The sequence below is a fragment of the Mollisia scopiformis genome (assembly GCF_001500285.1).
Source record: "Mollisia scopiformis unplaced genomic scaffold LY89scaffold_25, whole genome shotgun sequence".
NCBI lineage: Eukaryota > Fungi > Ascomycota > Leotiomycetes > Helotiales > Mollisiaceae > Mollisia > Mollisia scopiformis.
The window spans coordinates 292,288-314,957 of NW_017263605.1; the positions used below are offsets into that span (position 1 = coordinate 292,288).

At 47.1% G+C, this 22,670-nt stretch overlaps 8 protein-coding genes across 8 annotated transcripts; 3 read left to right on the forward strand and 5 right to left on the reverse strand.

Annotated features, from left to right (window-relative positions):
- Window positions 1-705: 705 nt before the first annotated feature.
- LY89DRAFT_689349 (uncharacterized protein) lies at window positions 706-1,605 on the reverse strand (the record flags this gene model as incomplete). The annotated part of the gene is made up of 1 exon (XM_018215893.1): window positions 706-1,605. A coding segment is annotated over exon 1 (389 nt), but the record flags the coding sequence as incomplete, so codon positions are not given.
- Window positions 1,606-3,543: 1,938 nt separating this feature from the next.
- LY89DRAFT_739698 (NAD(P)-binding protein) lies at window positions 3,544-4,953 on the forward strand (the record flags this gene model as incomplete). Its single annotated transcript, XM_018220491.1, has 6 exons — window positions 3,544-3,733; window positions 3,794-4,017; window positions 4,071-4,197; window positions 4,284-4,330; window positions 4,378-4,681; window positions 4,784-4,953. 6 exons carry the CDS (start codon window positions 3,544-3,546, stop codon window positions 4,951-4,953), a joined length of 1,062 nt encoding a protein of 353 aa, XP_018065059.1.
- A 312-nt stretch (window positions 4,954-5,265) lies between these two features.
- On the reverse strand, window positions 5,266-5,709 carry LY89DRAFT_674827 (uncharacterized protein; the record flags this gene model as incomplete). Its single annotated transcript, XM_018213464.1, has 1 exon — window positions 5,266-5,709. One exon carries the CDS (start codon window positions 5,707-5,709, stop codon window positions 5,266-5,268), a length of 444 nt encoding a protein of 147 aa, XP_018065060.1.
- Window positions 5,710-6,585: 876 nt separating this feature from the next.
- LY89DRAFT_723299 (uncharacterized protein) lies at window positions 6,586-12,785 on the forward strand. Its single transcript, XM_018218803.1, has 3 exons — window positions 6,586-9,625; window positions 9,674-10,134; window positions 10,181-12,785. Exons 1-3 carry the CDS (start codon window positions 6,709-6,711, stop codon window positions 12,617-12,619), a joined length of 5,817 nt encoding a protein of 1,938 aa, XP_018065061.1. The 5' UTR covers window positions 6,586-6,708; the 3' UTR covers window positions 12,620-12,785.
- Window positions 12,786-13,755: 970 nt separating this feature from the next.
- On the reverse strand, window positions 13,756-14,575 carry LY89DRAFT_739701 (uncharacterized protein; the record flags this gene model as incomplete). Its single annotated transcript, XM_018220492.1, has 2 exons — window positions 13,756-14,288; window positions 14,389-14,575. 2 exons carry the CDS (start codon window positions 14,573-14,575, stop codon window positions 13,756-13,758), a joined length of 720 nt encoding a protein of 239 aa, XP_018065062.1.
- Window positions 14,576-16,798: 2,223 nt separating this feature from the next.
- Window positions 16,799-18,364, forward strand: LY89DRAFT_759597 (uncharacterized protein; the record flags this gene model as incomplete). The annotated part of the gene is made up of 1 exon (XM_018221466.1): window positions 16,799-18,364. One exon carries the CDS (start codon window positions 16,799-16,801, stop codon window positions 18,362-18,364), a length of 1,566 nt encoding a protein of 521 aa, XP_018065063.1.
- Window positions 18,365-18,704: 340 nt separating this feature from the next.
- LY89DRAFT_655491 (uncharacterized protein) lies at window positions 18,705-19,863 on the reverse strand (the record flags this gene model as incomplete). The annotated part of the gene is made up of 2 exons (XM_018212345.1): window positions 19,436-19,863; window positions 18,705-19,383 (listed from the first exon to the last, which is right to left on the reverse strand). The coding sequence occupies exons 1-2, from the start codon at window positions 19,513-19,515 to the stop codon at window positions 18,705-18,707; spliced, it is 759 nt and encodes a 252-aa protein (XP_018065064.1). The 5' UTR covers window positions 19,516-19,863.
- A 1,566-nt stretch (window positions 19,864-21,429) lies between these two features.
- On the reverse strand, window positions 21,430-22,380 carry LY89DRAFT_571560 (HET-domain-containing protein; the record flags this gene model as incomplete). The annotated part of the gene is made up of 2 exons (XM_018208598.1): window positions 21,430-21,938; window positions 22,041-22,380. Coding segments are annotated over 2 exons (849 nt in total), but the record flags the coding sequence as incomplete, so codon positions are not given.
- Window positions 22,381-22,670: the final 290 nt, after the last annotated feature.

Sequence of the window (22,670 nt, forward strand, 5' to 3'; positions counted from 1 at the left end):
TCAGGAGTAGATTGGGGATGATGATGATGAGGACTGACGGGACCGACGAGGATGTGGCCCAAGACGGAAGCCCGGATAAAATTTTAGGGGTTGCTGGCTGCATCTCCTGGGGTGGTGCCCGCTTGTGCCAGCCAAGAATTGAGGCGAGATACAAGTAAACCTTTGGATCAATGGGAAGATCGCAATGTGGCGTCGATCGGAGAAGTATAAATTACAACCAGACTGCCAAGAGGAACTTACCCACACGGCTATGCTATGTGCGGTGGGTTCGAAATACAAGAAAGTTGTGCGATGTACAGTACAGTACAGTACAGTAGCAACGCAATCCGATACTAGTAGCACATGATGACGAGAGACTTGGAAGACAAAGCCAAGGAAGAGCCAAGCTAGAAGGAGTCAACAACCGAAAGGGGCTGTTTGCGAGTTTGCGAGTTTGCGAGTTTACGAGTAGAGCTGATTACGAGTCTCCCCTCTCAAAATGGAAAGCAGCAACCATTACCACTGCACGCCGTACACTACATGTACAATATTCCGGCACGGGACCAGGGGTCCAAAGCAGAAGCACCCAGCCGGATTCTCGGCAACAAATCACAGCAATGGTCGAATTAAATTACGAACGATGACCACAGGAGCGTCTGCTGGGCTGGTGGCTTGGTGCATTTAAGATTGCGGTAGTGGCGTTTTCTCAAACTGTCAACAAGAGTTCCAGACTTGGCAGCTCAACACTCACCCACCAATGAACAAGCAAGAAAAAACAAATACTTACGGCCCGTCGTTTACAACGTTCGCACCGTCGTCTTTCTTGCATTTCAACCTTTCCACAACAAGGCATCTCTCACGTGAAGGATTCGTCGTTCGTTCGTTCGTTCGTTCGTTCGATATTCGACACCTCGAGATGCTGCCCGGATTCGGAATTCTATTTTTACATCACCCATCATCCATTATCGCGAAACGAGGAGATTTCATTTATAAAATGATCGCTTCTTGGGGGATAACGTCCATGCATCCATCAATCTGTCCATGTGGCTTCTCTTTACCCCTGACGCGGTCTGTGATGAACCATACAGCAGCCAGGATGCGACAGCGACAGCGGGTAGCGAGATGCGCATCAAACGGGGTATTGGCGGTGTCATCCAATGATCTCCCATCTGATAATTTTCAGGGGCTTTCCTCTTCCAGACACAACATGCGGTGAAAATGAGAATTGAGCAGAAGACGACAGGCAATTGTTTATTGGTCGGAGATGATAATTGTTCAGAGAACAAATGAGCATGTGCTCGCTCCTTTTCTCCTTCCGTAGCGTCGAGCGATGGATGGGCTAAGGGACGGGGCTTCCAACTTCCAAGACGGGCCATATCTCAAGTAGATAAGCGCATGAAATCCGCCAACCCCACGATTCATTGATATTGACTAAGTTCAACCTTATCCGCCTTCCGCAATCATGAATTCGAGACCTTGATCGATCTATCTATCTATCTCTTGTGAAGCAAAGTTGTGCGACTCGATATGGGAGTTGGATTCCTGCAGCTAGATAAAGCAAGAAGCCTTTTCATGTTGCAAGTGTGCATCCAACTCTTCCCTCTGTAGCATTTTAATCGATTGCCTCTCTATGTGTGTACCCAAGTCTCCCCTCTCCTGCAGACACAAACCCACATTCTCCCCGAATCCCCGAGAACCGTTTCCTTTCAACCACAGCACAGCACAGCATTCTCTTGGCCAGAAGATCGAAATCTCTCCTTCTGGATCAACTCATAAAAAAAAGGAGGCTGACTCGCGCCGCATGGGTACCTGCATGTCCAATGATGCGCTCTCTTTAAGATTGGGTTAAAATTATCTGAATAATAGCAAATTTCCGGCCATTTGAAAGGACTTTTTTTTGCCTTAGATATGTCCTTTCATAAGATGGGACTTCCAAGACCTTCAGAAATTTTTATCCTCCAGGAGAACCATTTAAAAGAGTGCTTTATAAGAAAAATTCTTAACAGAAATTCGGGGAACGAACGGAGAAAGGAGTGAATAGAATAACGGTCAAAATCTTCTCCGTCCGTCCAGAAAACAGAAACTTAATTCCGGGGTATATAAACCCCTCCCCGGAGCACAAACTCCGTTTCCCCGATACAATGGCGATGCCAAGATGAAGGATGCAGACCCAGAGGATGTTGTTGGGGTTGTTGGAGTGTGTTTAATGGGGAGGAGGGGTGTGGTTTAGGGTGGGGCGGTTGGGTTTCTCGCGCAGCACTTGACAATGGTTGAAGATTTGATAACAATCAAAGACTTGATGGCAGCCAAGTATATGACAATAAACAGAGGCTTCATAACGGCTAAAGGGTCGACGATAATCAGAGACTTGACAACATTCAGAGAATTGTTGACGATTTCAAAACTTGATAGCAACCAGATCTGTCCCTCCCTCGGTGGGGAAGCACACTTCCCTTCCTTCCCTTCCCTTTCCTTCTTTGTGCATACATCCATGCATCTGGATCGGAATTTCCCTTTTCCTGCCATGAACGCGCGTCCATGTCCCCAAAAGACGATGGCAACATCACAAAAATGGACTCGAGTGTTTCCCAATGATCGAAAGCTGAAACAAACAATCTTTATCTGATGATCGATCGAACGCTTCAGGGGGATCTTCAGGGACGAAGCTTGGCGTGATTGATTCAGATGCCAAGCTGAAGAGAGTCAGGTGTTTCTCCATCGTTTGGTAAATGGGGATATCGTCAGCTGAAAGCCGAGGGCTTTTGAAACCTGGTGATGAGTGCTAAATGGGTTTTGATCTGATGGAGAGAGTTGTTTGATCTTCCGGATTAATTGGTGGTTAAGCTTTGAGGTGAAGCTTGTTTCGAGATCGGGCATGTGAGGATGCTGTCACGTGGATTTTAACTCGGTTTTCTTCAGAATGTCATGGTAGCTTTCTTCCTTTCTTCAGCTCTTTTGCTTTCTTCAGCTCTTTTGCTTTCTTCAGCTCTTTTGCTTTCTTCAGCTCTTTTGCTTTCTTCAGCTCTTTTGCTTTCACATGGCTTTACTCGTCTCTAAGTCGTAATCTGTTCTATCTTCTTAGCAGTCGGAAAGATGCATAATCATACCGATCACGTGACCGTGCTCGTGGTGCTGTACCAATGATAAATCCAACTTTCTCCCCAACAATGGGAGTACTCTGGCCTCGAAGTGAGGTTGTACATTTTTGATCAATAATCATTATATTCTTTTCGTCGCATGTTAGCTCTAGTCTGCTTTCCTTGCTACAGTTCTAGTCTTAGTGGAGAGGACATTAGAGTTAAGATGTCCACTTGGTGAATGGTTATTGGGCTGTTCGTACGATTTGGACACCGCCTCAAACCTCATATTAGAAGGTTATCAAGAATGAGATCTACAAGCCGAAAGTAGTCCGGATCGAGTGATTTGATATATAATCTTTACTTGAAATAAAGGTCATCGTTCCACGATAATAAGTACATAACCTCTCCTCCAAGAGACCAAGCTACCTGAATTTGCACACCCAGCACTTCTTCGTATATTATTCCAAGAGGACCAAAGACCAAAATGACATCCCAAGCATGGCAAATCCTTCCCCTACCATCTGTATCCTGGCGCTCACCCGAAGCATTAACTCATCTCCAACTCAACACCTCCGTCCCAACACCCACCGCCAAAGATCTAGGCGAAAATCAAGTCCTTATCAGAATCAAAGCTGCAAGTATAAATGCTAGAGACGTGATGGTCATTGCTCACGGTACTTATCCCTTCCCTCGTCTCTCCATCTCACACTCTATCTAACAACGACAAACCAAAGACCCAATCTATCCCCTAACCAACATCCCGACGCTCTCTCCCTGCGCCGATGGCTCCGGCGAAATAATAGCCTCCCATCCCACCTCAACCTACAAACCGGGCGACCGCATCATCATGCACCCTCTCCCCGGCTACACTACCTCAACCCCCCCTCCTTCCCTCGAAGAAATGCGTGGCCGAGGCGCTGGTTCCGTGCAAGGAACGCTCCGACAATACGCTATTGTCGTATATCCTCCTTCTCTACTTGAACGAGTTTCTTAACTAATGGATCCCCACAGGACGAATCTGAGCTCTTCAGTGTACCAGCACATCTAAGCTACGAACAAGCAGCCGCGATACCAGCCGCTGGCGCAACAGCTCTCAACGCCCTGCTCTTTGGGCCTATGGAGATGAAGCCCGGGATGAGTACGTCGAAACCACCTACCTATTCAGAGCGACAACTTCACTCAACTTGCTCCTTGGTGTCCTCCTACTGATCCATCCATCAACAGCAATCCTAACAATAGGCACGGGCGGTGTCAGCTGTGCGGCAATCCAAGTCCGTCCCTCTTCCTCTCCTTATCCCTCCCCCCCTAACTCCCACAGCTCGCCTCCTCCCTCAGCCTAACCGTAATCGCAACCTCCTCCTCCCCCACCAAACTCACCCTCGCCAAATCCCTCGGCGCAATACACACCCTCCTCTACACCTCCCCCACCTGGGTCGCGGACCTCCTCGCCCTCACCGCCGGCAAAGGCGTAGACCACGTCCTCGACGTCGCGGGCGACCTGGCTACTAGCTTGAAATGTGTGAAACAGGGCGGGTTGGTGTCTCTTATTGGGTTTTTGGATCAATCGGAGCGTGGCCCTAAGAGTGATTTGGTCCCGGATATTTTGTATGGGGGGAAGATTGGTATGTGTTTTTTCTCTCTCTTTCCTTTATCACACTTTCCTCTGTTTTGTGATTGATTTTGCTGTTGGGAAGGAAAGGAAAGCTAATGTGGGAATACGGTAGTGAGGGGAGTGTTTGGGTTTAATACCGAGCATGTGGCGCGGTTGCTGGAGATTACGAGTGAGTATAAGTTAGAGCCACTAATGGAGGTTTTTGAGTGGGAGGATGCGAGGGAGGCGTTTGAGAGGAGTATGGGGCGGAGTGTTGTGGGAAAGATTGTTATTCGGGTTTGAGTTTTGTGTTTGGGGGTTTGGGGGATACTTGGGTTTTGTTTTCATGTTTTACTTTGACGGTTGAAGAAGTGGGAAGTTTGGGTTCCTTGGGTGGAAATGATGGTCGAGTCGGGTTTGAATGTCTGGCTTTCTTGTCTTTGTTGTTGAGACTGCCAAAAGTTCTCATTCTAGGAACGGACAATCGAGGATTTTTTTGAATATCTGGTTTTCTTTTATCTTCGACAACTTATATTGGGTGAAATAATGAATTGACTCTCCGTCCATCTCGCTTCAGCATAGCCGCCACCAAATCTCCGAGGTCTTCATTCCAATTCACTTCTGAGCCACCCCTTCAGCACCAGATCCAAACCCCGCCCACTCCTGCACCGAGCCCTCCACCGCCGGAACCCACGGCGCTCTACTCCTGGTGTAAATCTCCACCTCAGGCACAAACTCCTTCGTCGCCTCAACACCATCATCCATACACCCGGCCTTGAGGACCATCATCCCCGGATAGCCCGTGCTGGTACGATACAGCAGACTCCCGCACTCGCCGCACGAGTGATTGGAGATCGTGTTCCCGTTCTCGACGTCCTTGCCCCAGACTTTGAGGGCGCCGGATACCACGGAGAGGGTGGTGCTCGGCCAGAGCACGTTCAGGGCGAAGGCGGCGCCGGTGAGTTTGCGTTCGTCGGTGCAGTGGCAGCGGAATTTGAGGGTGGGGGTGCCGGTGTAGGAGATGAGGTTGGAGCCGCAGAGGCAGGAGGATGAGGGCATTGTGGTGGTGGTTGGTTGTGCGAGACGTGACTTGGTTTCGAGGTTGTGTGAATAGAGGTTCTGAATTGTGTGTGTGATGATGAGGAAAACCAGATGGAGAATCGAGAGAGAGGATTTGGTCAAGCTCTATATACAATGTAGATAGCTTTCTACAATGGAATAACATGCTACTAAACTGTAGACTCTCGGTCATCAATTGCTCTATGTTCAAGGAGTGCTGGCTCAAATCAGCGTGCGCAAGACGCTCCAGCTTACGGGATGCTTGAAGTTTCGTCTCGCAGATGTTGAGTAATCTAAAACGCTTTGTCCTAAAAAGGCAAATACTTCTGTATTTGATCAAATGTATCTTGGCATGCTTGAGGAGAAAATCAAGGCGCTGACTCGGATAGGAAACGGAGAATGAGCGCCGTATAGTAGAGGTTTGGATGTTTGGCATGCATGTGCACTTGGAATTGGGATGCGATAAACTGGATTAAGTCAGAAGACTCCCAATTCCAAATAGCAGAGAAGTTATAAGAAAGACTGTAGCACAGAATATAGTAAGATGCCACTGCTAAGTATATTCAACATTCACCAATGACACTTGTCCTTGGGTGGAAATCTTGATTCCCCAGGATCCAGACGTCTTGCCCATTCTGAAGATCTCTAGGAATTTGCTGCTATGCCCGTTGACATGACAACATCATAGCATCAAAGCAAAATTTGCCAAACGTAAAGAGCTAGATCTGATTGATATCGTTGTAGAAGAAGCTTGAAGGTTGTTGGAGGTGCATGAAGTGAAGTGAGATCGTGGTTGAGGTCTTCTTTAATGGTCCGTGCACGCGACAGCCTTTCCTCTTTTCCTCATCTCAGCCTTGTCCCAAACCAACGCGTCGACTCAAAGTCAACAATTGGATCTGCAACAATCCTCTGCCATCACCATTCGCCAAGAACAGGCTCGTATACCTAACGATATGCCGATTTGTACGCGTCGATGACTTGAAGTTTGATCCCTGAGAAATGGCTTCGGTCACTTCGTTAGGCTTTCATCAGCCTACAGGGCTACAATATGCGATACAAGAACGGCTTGTGCCTCCCGATCCGCCCAGCGATTCCTACAAGTGGCTCAACTATTGCGAAGAACATGCAGGGGGATCATTCGACGATGATGAGCTCCTTGTCGCTCCGCGATGTGTTATATGGTCTCGAGGCGGTATTTTTCGAAAGAGCTACAAATTCGATTTGGAGAACGAGGATGTCACTCAGGCTCTACTGACGACTTTTCCAAGTCTTGGACCTCTTGCTGCCAAAGAAAAGAATCTACCCCTGGAGATACGGAGTCAGGAACGCAGGGAAACCGCAGTCGTCGTCTTTCTGAAAACCCAGGCGCACGTCTATTTTCTTTCCGGCACCAGCCATGTTATACATCTGCCATTTGAGGTTGAGTCGGCCTCTGCTACTCCGAATGGCCTAATCATACAGCGCAAGCTTCGAGTAGACAATCTGGTGGCAGCTTCCCTCAAGTTTCCACGAGTGCCACCGAACTCCTTCGTCTCTTCCCAACCACAGCCATTTTCTGCTGCAAGCTCGCAACAATCTACCTTTTCTATAGCAGATCTCGGAGCGCCAAAGCAGATGACCATACCACACTCAACCCTGAAGGACATGTGGGATCCTCCATCATTGAAGAATGATTCAAATTGGCCACGCTTGTTTTCGCTGTCTGATCCTCTTGCTGAGATGGGCCTGGTCGTTTCGCAAGCGCCAAAATCAGAGAATCGCAGGCATAGAAGAAGCTCAATGAACATCACGGCGTTGAATACTGCAGAAGAGATCCTTCATGTATCCCGTCGAGATGAGTTTTCTCCGAAGTCAAGCAACAATCCTCTAGTTCTTGCCCTGACCTTGAATCGGGAGACAAGCATGTATACAGTCTGGAAATTCGCTTATATCGGCGAAGAGTCTAGTACGCCGCATAAACAGCGAGTTCCGAGCGGAACTATGTCTCGGAGAAGAAGTTCCTTTGTGCCAGGCACAGGGACAGGCGCTACCACTCCGGTTGGGAATGGACAGTCCACATTGCGAGAGAGTCTTGGTGGTAATGCTCCGATAGCCAGCAGGAAGCCTGTCAAGAATGAAGAGTCTAAAGACCAGATCGCAGACCTGGTGTCTTCTCTTGATCCTGATTTCGAAAGTAATGCAGTGCCAAGGAGGAAATCAAGGCGGGTTAGCTCTATGCTTGCCAGGGCAGATCTGTCTGCATCTCACGAACGATCCGCTTTCTCAGAGCTAGCGACTGGTCATCAACCTCTCCGACGTGGAGAGTCTCTGGGCAGCCAACATGTCAGGAACAGTATTGGTACCTATGCAGGTGCGAGTGGGACAAGCTTCACACAGCCGACACAGTTCAATCAGAGTCTTAACAGCTATCTCGAAGCTCCAGTAGATGATTTATTGGACGAATTGCGTGCGGGAGGTGATTTTGAAGGCTTCCACAACATGGGCCTTGATGACGAGGAGTTTGATGCACTTAGACAGGAAATTGTTCTTACACATGTCAGCAGTGTCTCTGCAGAGCATTCAAACGTTCGTTACTCAACACAGCATGTGCCTGCTGCCGCTCAATGTAAAATATTTACTCTTACAGCACCGCCATCAGCTGCCGACGACAAACAAGGAAATACTATTGTATTCTGCATTCTCGATCCTGACGAGAAGAAGCTGTTGGTGTTGACTCTCTACTTGAAAGTCCATAAAGCCGAGACAGATCTCAATGCCAATAACATGGCTTCGTCCGAGAGAGACGTGAGCGTAGTCACTCTCGGTCATATCATGAGAGCGAAAGGGGTAATAGACGCCTGTCGAATTGATGACGGTGACGTATCACGCATTTTGGTCCTCACCGAAACACCAGATGGTTACGGAGAACTCAGTCTACAAGCACCATGGAGCGTTTTGATGAAGGTGCCATTACCTGGCCAGTTCATGATTAGCAATACGCGGATCTTAAGTCACAACCCCATACCCCGCGCTAAACGAGAGGGTGGGTTCAAGCGGGTGCTTAGCCAGGGGCCACGTGCGCTTCAAGGACTACGGAATGCGAAGCCAGGCGGAGTCGTTGATCTACTCGATGATGAGGGAAAGATGCACCAACTACAACTAGTGCTTCAACCTCGCAATCCTCATGTGCGAAGAATTCTGGAGGTGTGCAGAGCTGTCCTTCCAGGTTCGAGAGGTGGAGAAGGGATCTTGGTCTTCTGGTGGAACGTCATACAGTGGATTCGACTTGAGTCTATGGACGTTGTTGATACTGAATGGTCGGCACTTACAATCACAATATTCTGCTTGGCTCTTGCACTCGGTGTCACCTCCAAGGCGCAACCTCGACAGACACATGCCAAGAAAAAGTCTCGTGGCTTTCTGAGATCAAGTAGTGGAGCACAATCAGACTTCGAGAACTGGGATTTGATGCAAAATGAAGAGACATCGAATGGCAACCCGGTACCTGGATGGGCATCTAACAATGGTTGGAAATGGCTTACAGAAATGGAGTCAGCATCTCAAGATACTGGTTCTTTGAGCTCAATTTTCCAGCCAAACGGGGCTGACAATCCTTCTCTTGTCCGAAAGCATGTGAAACTTGCAAGGGATTTCTCAAATACGAAATTTGGTCAAGATTCAATGTCGGGTTGTCTGCCTACATCTGACAGCAAGAGCCTTGAAGTCAGAAAGGCTGCTCTCGCTGATACGTTCGTTGGGCTTCATCTCTGGAATGAGGAACAGAAGTTAGATACAACTATGGCAGACTCTCTTTCAGCTGGTGTTGTAAGCTTGGGGCCGATTTTGGCTCAACTTTCTAGGTGGTTGGGTTGGGACACTTGGATTCAGTATTATGAGTTCGAGGAGGCTTCCTTGGTCGACTTGGACTTTGATAATGGTAAGACACTATGTGCATGAAACTTTCCATAGCTGATCTTGTTTCTAGACTCTCCTATAAGATCGACGATCCCTCAAACTTTCGAGTGTCCAGCAATATATGACTGGATTCAAGCTTGTCTGTATTCCCGAACGCTCACTCCTTTCATGACCCTTCCACAATTTGTTGCATCTCGGTCTGAGTCTTCTCGCAAGAATGCTCAAGATCTCGAGCAGTGGAACAATCTGACACCCCGAACACTTCTCTTCGAACAATTCTTCAGCAACATGCAGCCCGGCTGGTCAGCTGTTCAATTAGTGGAAACGCTATCCTCCGCTGGAGCAGACTTACTTCTACTAGAGACTTTGCCCGAAACAATCTTAGTACCTTTGCAAGAGGCCGTGATACAAAGCCAGACAGAGCCTCCGGCCAACTGGAGTGAAGAGTTGCTAGCATTGGTTGGTCGTGAAGATGTCACAATGCTATTGAGACCTGGACAACGACCCCGTCAAATACAATCAACCCTATTAGTAAGTTCACCGAAGACAAGGAATTACTGGGTTCTGACCATTATAGGCACCATCGCACGAAGCGAATCTTGATGTTCACGCGATTTGCAATTTTGCTGCAGAACCAGAAACGTCAGGACCATTTGATGGGTCAGCTGAAGTCGAGCGGCAGTCCATTACTCGTTCCATTTTCAAGGACGATAGAAGGATGAACGAAGCTATGACTATACTCGACACTTCTAAGCCTACCATAGCACGCGTGCGAGCTCAGCCCACATGGACAGAATCAGAATTATTGGAAGCACAGAAAGAGCATGCTCAAATGCTTGCTTATCGCACACTTGCAATTCCTTCAGGCAGGGGCCTAATATACTTCAGTGCTCGGGTCCCTCTGCTAACGCAGAAATGGCATCTCCCTGGGTTCAACCTGACCTGCGTGATGAAACCCGACAACAATACTGTTAACGCGGACAAAGCAGCCTTCTCTGAAGAAAAGATTGGATGGGCTTTCTTCCACTCGGGAGTCTCTGCAGGGCTCAGTATATCCCGCGACGCAAAAGGCATAGATACGTCGTGGATCTTATACAACAAGCCGATTCCAGACTTAAACAATCGACACGCTGGTTTCTTGCTAGCCTTAGGACTGAATGGCCATTTGAAGACTTTGGCAAAGTGGGTAGCATTCAAATACCTAACGCCAAAGCATAACATGACCTCGATTGGTCTGTTGCTCGGTTTAGCTGCCTCATACATCGGTACGATGGACTCACTCATTACAAGACTGTTGTCTGTTCATGTCACACGTATGCTGCCTCCAGGTGCCGCAGAGCTCAACCTTTCACCACTGACACAGACAACTGGAATTATGGGCATTGGTCTCTTGTACTGCAATACGCAACACCGCCGTATGAGTGAAATCATGGTCTCGGAGATCGAACATATTGACACTGAGATAGATGAGGAGCCACTGCGAAATGAAGGGTATCGACTCGCGGCAGGTTTTGCACTGGGATTCATCAATTTGGGCAAAGGCTCTGATCTTCGTGGACTGCACGACATGCGACTTACTGAACGATTACTAACACTTGCTGCTGGGAGTAAGAAGGTGGACCTTACTCATGTACTGGACAAAGCAACAGCAGCGGCTGTGATTGCGATTACCCTTATTTTCATGAAGTCGGAAAACTACGTCTTGGCAAAGAAGATCGATGTCCCAGATTCTCTTTTGCAATTCGATTATGTTCGCCCTGACATATTCCTTCTGCGAACATTAGCTCGGCATCTCATCATGTGGAAGCACATAGGGGATTCACATTTCTGGATCAAAAGCAATTTGCCGGTGCCCTATCGCGATAAGAGCGAGCTTGAAAATATCACCTTCCTGACAAGTTCGGACCTACCATTCTACAACATCGTCACTGGACTCTGTTTCAGCATTGCACTTCGTTTCGCAGGATCGGCATCTCTGCCTGTTCGCAACCTGTTGATCCATTACCTCGATCAGTTCATGAGGATTTGTCGGTTAGACGCAGATACATTTGACAAGAAGCTTGCAAGGAACACGGTCCGGAATTGTCAAGATCTTGTGGCCCTTTCGCTGGCTACCGTCATGGCTGGTACTGGAGATCTCGAAGTCTTCCGAAGACTACGTTCAATGCATGGTCGTGACGACAGCGAGACACCATATGGCAGTCATCTTGCCGCTCACTTAGCACTTGGTGCCTTGTTCCTTGGTGGTGGCACGTTCACTTTTGGCACCTCAAATTTAGCCATTGCTGCACTGGTGGTGGCATTTTACCCGATATTCCCGTCTTCAGTACAAGACAACAAGTCACACCTCCAAGCATTCCGCCATTTCTGGGTCATGGCAGCGGAACCTCGTTGCCTTGTAGCCAGAGATATCGATACCAATCAACCTGTACCCGTTCCAATAATTATTACCACACGAGGCGGTGATCATACTCGGCGTCATACGCCTTGTCTACTACCAGAATTGGATCAAATCAATACCGTGCGCACGGATAGCCCTGAGTACTGGAACATAGTACTTGATCTCCAGAAGAACGAAACGCATATCGCTGCATTCAGATCTACACAGACCATATACGTTCGTCGACGACCAGCTCATGACGCCACTACTTCGCCATTCCAATCCACATTACAGGCTTTGAATGATGCGACTACAAATACCTCTCATGCTCTCGAGTGGATCTTCGAGCTACCTGCTTTTGCATCTCTCACAAAAGCAGAACGAGCTTTGGTCCTTCCGCCTAATCATGGTGGTGCTACTGATGTACATGCTGGTACATCGGAGACTGTCGTCGATGCACGATTGGTCCTGGAGCATGCGACTCTTGAAAGTGGCAAGAAGGATCGTCTGTTAGGTTTACGATTGTTGTTTGAATGGGCTGATCAAGCCACGAGCGAAGGAAGAGATGTGCAATGGATTAGGAGGGAGGTGCTAGAGAAGCTGAAGGCTAAAGTGTGGATGATGGCTTCTGAGTAAAAGACTTGGGCAGCATCGATTGGAGTTTGGTTTGGCTCGTGCATGCATTTTGAGCGAAGGTGGGAAGGTGCATTCTGGGAGCTTTGATGCCGAAATTCAATGTCTAGGAGATGATGGGTCAATGAGAAAATGATATACGATCGCTTAGCCATTTCCTTTGCACGTGCTCTCTGAAGTAAAAGGGGGAAGGAGCTAAGGTCTCGCTACGATGTTAGCGGCTTTAGTAATCTCATCACAACGTCATCTGTGTTCTCTTATTCATCAACATCTCTACACAAGAGAAGTTGTTCTTTTCCTTCCTCCCTTACTTTATTCTAGATCTGATTCGATTATTCTTTGCTTATCCGCCGATTCGTGCAAAATGAGATTCCTCTACCAATTCACGATCATCAAGTGGATATACAAGCTCTTCAAGAAGAAGCAGAGAGATGAACAGAAACGGCAGGGACAGGCTCAAACTGGGTAGAACGGGAAAGGGTAGAGAATGAATTTGGGCCTTTTGTATGGAAATGGCTTGTCAAATTGGAGAACTCCGAGTAGTATGATTCCCTATTTTGAAATTTTCAGATAGTTCAGTGTGCTGATGATGCATTTGAAGCGTTGGAGGTTGAGGTGTCGGGATTGTAGACTATGCGGATGGTTGAAGAGAGATAGAAAGGTGCCAAATAGGAAGAGAGGGTCATGACTTTAGGGTACTGGAATGTCGGTCAGGCTGTGAGGACTTTCGTTCTCTGGAATGCGGATGATGAGGATGGATATTGTTGTGTGGATCCTTGGGTTAGAGCGTCTCAGACCTTGGAGATAGATCGAATTACTGTTGTTTTACTGTCTTTCCAGTCTTTCTCTTTATACTTGGATGTTTATTGTCGGAGAAACTCTGCCGACTGAGGTGGGAATGCTGGACGATAGATATAAGTGAATTGAGCTTGAGAAAGACGGTTTAACAAAGGTGATAGCAGTCAAAAGGCAAGAGCAACTTTTCTCCTAATATCGCGTCGACAAAGTGACAGCAATTAAGAAGGGGCAATTTACCATATCGTCGATCGTCATCTACACAGATGTTCTTAAGCTGGACACTTTTTCGTCGTCATCAAGCTCCGATAAGTTAAATTCATCTCGAGCGACGTTGTAAGTACCTACAACTCATCCACCGAGTCAAGAGGAATAGGCTCGAGATGATCAGCGATTCTTGGGGGCATCGGCATCTGCGCGATTGCCCGTATGATTTTCTTCCTTTTCCGCAGCTCTAAAGAGCAATCTTTGTTTACGGGACAGTCCAAGAGAGCCAGAGCTAAGAGGGCTTTCAAAGTGAAATTCGAATCATTGCCGCCGTTATGAAGATACTTGTAGGAGATCTGGAGCTTGATCAACTGTGTTTCGAGTCTCTTGTGAGCTGGACCACCGAACAAACCTCTTCGAGTAACTTGGGTGTCGAATACAAGAGAATATGGGAAGTCTTGGATGGACCATGCTCGCCCAATCACTTTTTCCAAGCTTGCAATGTCTCCATCGACGCTGTGTCCTACCAAGATGGTGTTTCGAGATTCCTGATGCGAGGAGTCTGGATGGCCGGTGCGGAAAATGTTTTGGAGCAGAGGGAAAACAGAGCCAGCTCCAATCATTCGAGAAATCCCAAACTGGAAAGGCCGCTCAAACTCAGCTCTCATGCCTTTGGAGATGATAGTTGAATGTGGAAATCAGAGAGGTGGAGCGGGCTTCAGACGTGGAAAGAATGTGTTCGAGCTTGCGAGTGTCCAGGATGGAGATACCAAATTCTCGGGCTGAATCTCCTTCGGTGTCAAGGCATATGAATACTGGATCCTGGATCTTTGTTGCCTTGAGAAAGGTGTCGTTGAAAATTAGGTTGTCATCATTTGTTGTCATATCTTCTATGGGTAGTAGAGCCAAGAGATAACGCAACGCTGTGATCGACCCGGGGGTTGTTGTGAAATTCATCTTGATAGAATTCTTCAGATGATACCAAATAGCTTGACGGTCTGCAATTTCCATGTCTATCTAAGAGAAAAAGCTGACACGATTGTAAGTCAGACTGGTGCTAAAATAGTGTGTTGAAATGCTGACTGGTCTGGTATGTAGCTATTGCACAGCGGTTCGCTCCCTAGGAGCTGACACTTGAGAGCTGAAACTGCTGGAGGATGAAGAGATGGTTAAACCAAGGGGATGGAGGTGAACAATGAGCTAAATTCAAGTGGTATTCGAATGTTCAGAGTATTACCAATCCAGAGCGAGGGTGCATAGGACAGATACCACTTGACCATCATAGAATTTTTACTTTTCCGAGAAGCATATGAATGCATATTTAATATATTTTGAATATTGTTTCAGAAAACTCGGTTACTCGCAATAACTTAACTGTAATATGCTTGAACAATTCTCACGTGTTGGGGTGGTTATCTGGTGCACGGTTCACTGGAGCTCCAGATGGGACACCCAAGAATAATTCCAAGACCGACCGGCATGTTCTACTAGTGGGTTCTTCTGTCTTAGAGCAGTCGAGCACTTACCTGAATACTACATCTATGTGAAGTTTTTCCTTAATTGATCTTGTCAAGAAGCGGTAGGTAAGAATGTCTGTTTGTGGAAGCAAAAGCCCTAGTTTGAGAGTTTGCTTGCTGTAGCCAAGCAGGATGAGTAAACATAAAAGTAAAGAAAATACAGTTTTACGTTGTTACGGTGTTACAAACAGTATATTAACACAGAGCTAACTTTATCTTGAATGTAGTATTTCAATGTTAGATGGCTTGTGAGACAAGCAGACACCAATGGCAGGCTCACTGTGAGCAGTTTGCAATGCAACTCTCAAAATGGCAGCCTCAATCTTGGGAAAGTACACCTAAAGGTTTGTCACCAGCGCCATCTTGGTATAAATCCCTATCATCTGATTCTTCTCTCTTGCTTTTTCTCTCTTTCAACCACCTCGCGGTCCCTCAGGCGAGACACTGGTGCGGTCGTGGGGAGAGTTGATGTTTGTGTTACTTTCATCTACTCCTATTTTAACTGCCAGTATGCATCCCCCGTGCCATGTGTGTTCCCGTTCCCGTGGAATTCATCATTTTATTGACCACAAGCCAGACAGAACTCGAGCCTTTTGCCATATTATAAAATTCCAAACTCGCACATTAAGAGGCACGAAGCTTTCACGCATTATTCTCTTGTCTCGGGTACCATGGTCTTCTGGTGTGCCAGTACACTTGCAGTCCTCAAGACGAGAGGGGACAATTTTGGGTTTTCAGAAACAAAAGAGTCCCCAGTACAGTATGGTCTGTCAACCTCCTTTAAGATATTAGCCAACAATACAGAGGCATGATATCTTTTGGAGCAGAGGTCGTTCCCGTCTTGGAACGTCCATGCCTCTACCAATCCAGTACCTCACTCTTTGCAAAAAAAAAACTTCCGTCGTCGCCACACGGTACAAGTTATGAAATCCTCAGCATTCGTGTCTTAAGCACTGTTCTGGAAGTCATTCGCGCCTTGAGATCATTCGATTCTCAACCAAACTAGTGCTTGCTTTACGGTAGGTAGGGAGTGACTCGCATTATAGCATAAGCCTTTATTGTCGCACATGATGTCTTGCAAAAACAAAAAAGTCATGAAGCTATGAGCACTGCTAGTTTAGTAGGTCATTCACGCTCAGACATCGTTCGATTCTTAATTGGACTAGCACCACTCTTAAAGCTATTCACGCTCTGAGATCTTTCGATTGCCATCTGGACTAGTGTCTCGCGCACAGCACGTGACCCCTTTATTGCCGCATACGGAGCGATATCCTCCAGAAACAAATCAAAACCACCAACTATTCGACACTTCTTTCTTACTGCTCTTCTAAAAGTCATTCACGCTGCAATCGTTAGATTCTCAACTTAACTAGTGTGTCGCATACAACAAAAGCCCACTTGCAACAAGTGACCTCCTCAAGCGGCACATATCCGCTTGGTCCAGATCGAAACCACCAACATTTCAACTCTCACACAAACAATTCCATCTGCACAACTCGCTGACTGCTTATTGTCTCCCAATATCGAGTCCTGATCTCTCGAACCTTCGGCAAGAAACTTCCACTTTCTCAGCATATTTTGCGACCTTCGCTCTTGAGCCCAACCTGGTCTTCAAACACTTCAAAATATTTCGAGATACACAAAGCCAATCGATACAAGAACCATGGCACAGAGATATCCAGGACAAGGAGTCCCTGCCAAGCCCGCAAATAATCAGTATGACGGCCAATACAATAGCCACACAACTGGCAACCCTCCCACCCCTTCAAGCGCGAACGCAACTCCCAACATAGGATACCCGCAAGCACAAACCCCGAGCGAGATCTCGATCCAAGGCAGAAATCAGATACAAAGTCGACAACAGTTCCATCAAATACAGTCGAACCCAGCTGTCCGAGTACAAAATGAGCAGAGTTCAACATACGGATATAGTCATGCCCAAACAGGATCTATGAACTATCAAACTCCCTCGGCCCCAAGAGACACAACTCAAACAACATATCAACAAGGCTTCGTTCAACCTCAGTCGAATTGGCCTCAACTAGTACAAGATCAGCAGAATTTCGGCTACGGACATGGTCATACACAACCAGGAATGATGTACTCTCAAACCACAGCATCAAGAGAAGAGAGACATCAGACAGAACATCGGCAGTCCTTCCCTCAATCTCAGGCGAACTGGTATCCAGGTGTAAAAAACCAGAATTTGGCCTACGGACATGGTCATGTGCAACCAAGATATCCGTACTCTCAACAAGCTCCTGTAAACGCATACCAATATCCCGATCCTGGGAGCCAAACATCTCAGCTATACCCTCATATTGCGGAGCAAGTACGTCCTCACGAAAATACTCGGTCCCAGCTAGAAAGTCTGGCGAGACAAGGTTTCCACCCACAACAAATGGTGGCGCCAAATACAGTTCATCCCAGTCCAGACAATATGCCTTCTGAATCTGGGCATACTCAAGGACAGAGAATGGCTTCGGCTCCTGTTCAGCAGCAAGGTTCTCCGACACCTCTCCCCACAATCTCCTCTCCCAGCCCAGTCGAAGCAATTGCGGACAACAAGCGAAAGTATGACCAGACGGCGTTCGAAGAAGGACAATCGGCAATCGCTCAAGCAATGGAAACCGCAGCATCTGGTTGGTTCCGGTCATTCAACCATACTCAGGTCAATCAACCTCTACCACCAAAGCCTGCACAAAAGCCCAGGGCACCACGCAATCCTCCAGCAGCACGGAGACAATATCAGGAACCGGCGCCTCTGCCACAACAACAGACTTCAGCGCCTGCATCAACCTCTGGCTTTGCTCCGTACAATCCCTTCTCGCCAACGCCTCCATACCGGTCACGGTATGCGAGTCAGTCTCTATACGCCGGCCTCCCTGTTGCTCCTCCCCGTCTCCCTTCTCCTCCCCCTCCCCCTCCACCACCACCGCGTTCTCCACAGCCGCCCCACCCCGCCACTCACCCATCGCAGATTCGGGAATCCTGGCACCCAGAGGGCTGCGGCTGCTGTGATGGAGGTGTTCCCTCGGAACTGATCAGACAAGGAGCAGCGTTCAGACTCCCGCCTACTCCGCAGACAATCTTGGATCCGGATAACTTGCCGGCGGAATGGATGGATAATGAGGATATGATGAGTGCTGTTCTGTTGCCGGAGACTTGTCCGCCGAATCACCCTTACAAGGTGAGGGACAATGAGGATGGCACACCGTGGACAAGCTGAGTGCTTAGACTAGTAGATATCGTTTTTGCATGAATGGAACAATCGAAAATGAAACGTACCTTGTGAAAGTGAAATTCGATTGTCTAGCCAAGAGTGAGAACTTTTGGCCGCCAATTCTCAAGAATTAAGACCAAATATTTCAAGAAAAGCTGATCTCTAGAACTTTTGGGGGAAAAAAACTTTTTAATTGTTGAATCTTAAAATTCTTTGAAATTCCAAAAACTCACTTTCGGTAGCCAAATGCCACCAAATAATCATCAGAAGCCGCTTCGAAGTCAAAGGGAGAGCACAAAAAGGTACTGTACGTAAGACGACGGAAAATGTACTGTGATTTCTGAAATCAACTACCACACAACCCCACAAACTCTTCCGACAATTTTACTGAAGTGTTGAGGTCCCTGATCGTCTCATCATGCCAACTCTCCTCTTCAACACCAACTCCCACGAGCCTCGCGTCCCCCTCAAGTTTCTCACCCGTCATAGTACCCGTCATGATAGATGTTGACTCGCCTCTAGTGATATGAGTCTTACCCTTCTGCTCTGCAATCTTCACGTTCTCCGCATTCCGAATCTCATATTTTACAACCCCCATATCGATCTCAAAAGCAGACGGATTAATAGTCAACATCTCATTCTTAAATCCGGACCCTTCAACCTCCGTTTTCACCATAACGGTCTTCGGCCCATTCATCCCTTTCAGATGGACATCTTTCTGATAGAAAATCTTCGACGTCATGCCTAGCGACTTAATCGTTCCATTCCCATTCTTCAACTTCATGGTCAGCTTCTCGTCATTCATGAGAGATTTCACGAATGCTCTGAAGGCTGCCATGTCGGTGATTTTGATGAGTTGGTCTGTGATAGTGACGTCTGCTCCCGAAGAACTGGTTTTGACGACGGGGAGGTCGAGGTGGCCGAAGGTGCCGGCTGGTCCTGCCATTTCGACAGTCATTTCGGACATAGTGGCGCCGATGGGGCCGGTTTTGTTAACGCGGGATTGGATGGACATTAGGAATGTACTGTAGTTTTGTTAGTGAGGCTCGGTACGGATAAATATGCTTGTTGAATTACTCTTTGGTGGCGTTTGTGATTTTGATGTAGGATACATCAAGAGTTGAATAATTGACGATAGCTTGGGTAATGGCCTCCATCTTGAATTGGGAAGTGGAATGTGATTTGAGTTTCTCTTGCAATTCTCGAGATGTAAATCGTAAAATGTGTCTGCTTCTTCTTTCGTAATTGAGATAATCGGTAGACTCTTATAAAGTTTTAATAGTTGTAACCTGATTAGGGGATTCCTTTCGTTGTGCTAATGATGTCCATTGCATGATGCGGCCGTAAGCTAGTAGCATAATTCTGTCTGGTCGTGGGGTTCATAGAGCGTTTCATCGATGCGAGCCAAGGCATCCGAAGATCGTTTCGATTCACAATGCAACAAGAAACAAAAATACTCCGAGAGCCTCGGTCTATCACATTCACAAATCTCGAGTTTAATGACATTCCACCAACAAAGTCTCTCTGAGAGTACTCTAGCGAAGCCCCTATTCATTTTGCCGAGCGAACCCCGCATTTTAGTGAGCGTCATAATTTGGTACTTACCTAGGCAACTTTGCACTTCTGTGCAGGGTCTGGAGTAGTTCTTTATCTTTTGTAATTTTCCTCGAATCGGGATATGTAGTAGTAAAAATGGACTTTGTCGAGGACAATGACGGAAAGGGTAGCATGCGATTGGATACAGTCGCTAGACGTGGACCCTCGCGATAATCTCCAGAGTACTGAATAAACAGTGCTTAATACGTAGTAAATCGAGAGAATCTTAGTTCTAACTGGTCAAAATCATTTTAAGTCTTTCGGGATTCGGATATCTGTCTTCTTCAAATACTTATATCAGTGAAATGATGCTTTGAAATATCTGCTTGCCATAAGCCAGCATGTGCCTCGAGCTAATTTATAAAAGCAACAAAACAATATCTCATTGGACTTCAAATCATTGGAAAGTCAAACCTCAAGAACAGATTCTCCCATTAGTCTCGGAGTATATTATGAGAGCAAGCTATTTAAGTGTGACCGCCCCACTGTGATGCTCAATGATCTGGGGTAGTAGCTCGTGCCGGAAAGGTAGCCATGAAGCTTTGTAGCCCCTTTGACTGTTTGAGAGGTCATTTTCACTGAGTGAGCAAGCACCCGCCATCAGAATCCGAATCCAAATTAGATTCCGAATTAGTATCCGAATCAGAATCAGATGAAGCGCAAGAGCTGTAGTCGGAGGTTTTGGAATAGCTGTCAGATGTGCCGTGTGAGTCGTCATGACCAGTCCCTGTTCCCAATGGTAGATGTCGGAAAGATAGACTGGCCCTATACATAATGCCTGGCGACGAATCGGCTAGAGGTCCTGAGGTGACGGCGGCATGTACCTGAAGTCGCCTTCCACTAACGATTATTTCGAGCTTATTTGTGAACCTTTCGGCTTCTGGCTCTCCTGCCAGGACTTCCCACCATCGAGGACAGTCTTTCTTATGAAATCGCTGCAAGAGCCAGTTGTATAGATCCGGGAAAGAATCTGTGTCGAAGATCCTTAAGGTTGGGACTTCCGGCTCGTAGTCACAAAGGGCCGTAATGTTGATCCATGTATGATGGACCCTATACTTCAAAGACACAGCAAATACATAAGAACAAGTAGGTGGCTCAAAGAAAAGGTTCTCATTCCGGTCCCAGAACCTATCATATAACGAAAGAATCACGTCACGATTGGTACGAGCAATAAACTGCAACGATTCGATTCTAGAGTCCGGCTTACTTCGTTCGGGGTCGACAATGATATAAATCGTGGGCCGAGTTGAAGACGATCCATATTCCGGAAACTTGAAGATAATGGCTGGAAGATTGATACAACTGGTTCCAAGGCGCCGAATAAATGTATCTGGTCCCACCTTGTTAAGGTAGACACCTACACAACATGTCTCTGAGTCTGGCGACTCAATCTGGCCCAACCAGAGGAAATAGTCGAACGTCTGATACCTCCCATATCTGGCCAGAGAAGAGACTTCTGTATCTGAAAACCCAAAAATATGATGTTTCAACTTCAGGCCTCTATTTGTGAGTGTGAACTCCGACTCGAAGTGACTTGAACGTATTATGTCATGGCTTGTGTAGAAGTTGGAAGGTGATGGCGCGAAAAGACCATCATGGTCTGGCTCCGGGTCCGTGCAGTTCATGCAGTCCTTGCTCTGATTCCAGGCAAAAATAGTCAGTTCGTTGGTTCGCTTCACAATTTCTTCCTGTAGACGACGAAAGGCGTGTTTGCCTTCACCGTAGATCAATGGCATGTGGACTTCGAAAATACCGAGCAAGTAGTATGCTAGATCTTTGGCCCGCGTGGTTTCTCGGTCGGATGCCCAGCTCATGCGTTGCGCAATAGAAAATGCTTGAAGGGGCCGACCGAGGAGAGCATCATGGTGGATGCCTGTAGCTATGCTGATGTCGTGCGCCCAGTCCACTTTTGATCCTCTGCACCTCCAAGTTCGATCATAAAAATGCACTTTCTCAGAGGCCAGTAATTCCTGAAGAGTCCAGCCTGTAACCCAATTAGTCTCTCCCAGTCAGATAATCGTGCGATAACAAGTCAATCCTTCTGGACGGAATCTCTATTTCTTGCCAGGGGAAAGTGTCAGCTTACCACGAGTAATCCACCGGCAAGATTTGAGACCATTCTTTAGGTATGTTTGCGGATCCAGATCTTGAAGATACACGTAACAGACAGCTACTTTCTTGTACAACTCAAACATTGAGTTGATAGTCTCCGTAAGTTCCGCGCTGCTTGTTTTGTCGATGCAGCAGGTGTCAATCCAAACGTAGTTCAAGTCCTCCGCAAGAGCCAAACGACAAGTCTCTGTTATCTTCGAATACCCTTCCTTTGAGAGTACATTAGGAAGCATCATATCTTGGAAGGTGACTTCATCGTGTCCCCATGTGTGTGAGAGAACGGCGTAAGGCTCGATGTTTGCTTTGGTCGTATCTCGGAATCGATGGGATCTCGCATCGAGGAGCCGCTCTGGGTTAAATTGATCAAAGTCAGGAGATTTCAAAGTAAAGTATCAAAAGAGTACCATACAGTATTGCTTCAAGTTACGTCTCTACTTGCGTGGACGATTTCGCCTCTGAGGCTGAGGCTATGCCTGGTGTAATGGAACGCGACCAATTGCCATATTTCTCCATGTCCAGCAATGGACCTACTAGCCTTAGGACCTGAACAACTATGTTAAAGGTACGTCTGAAGCAGCAAGGAGCCTAGGTTGTAGCTGTGAAC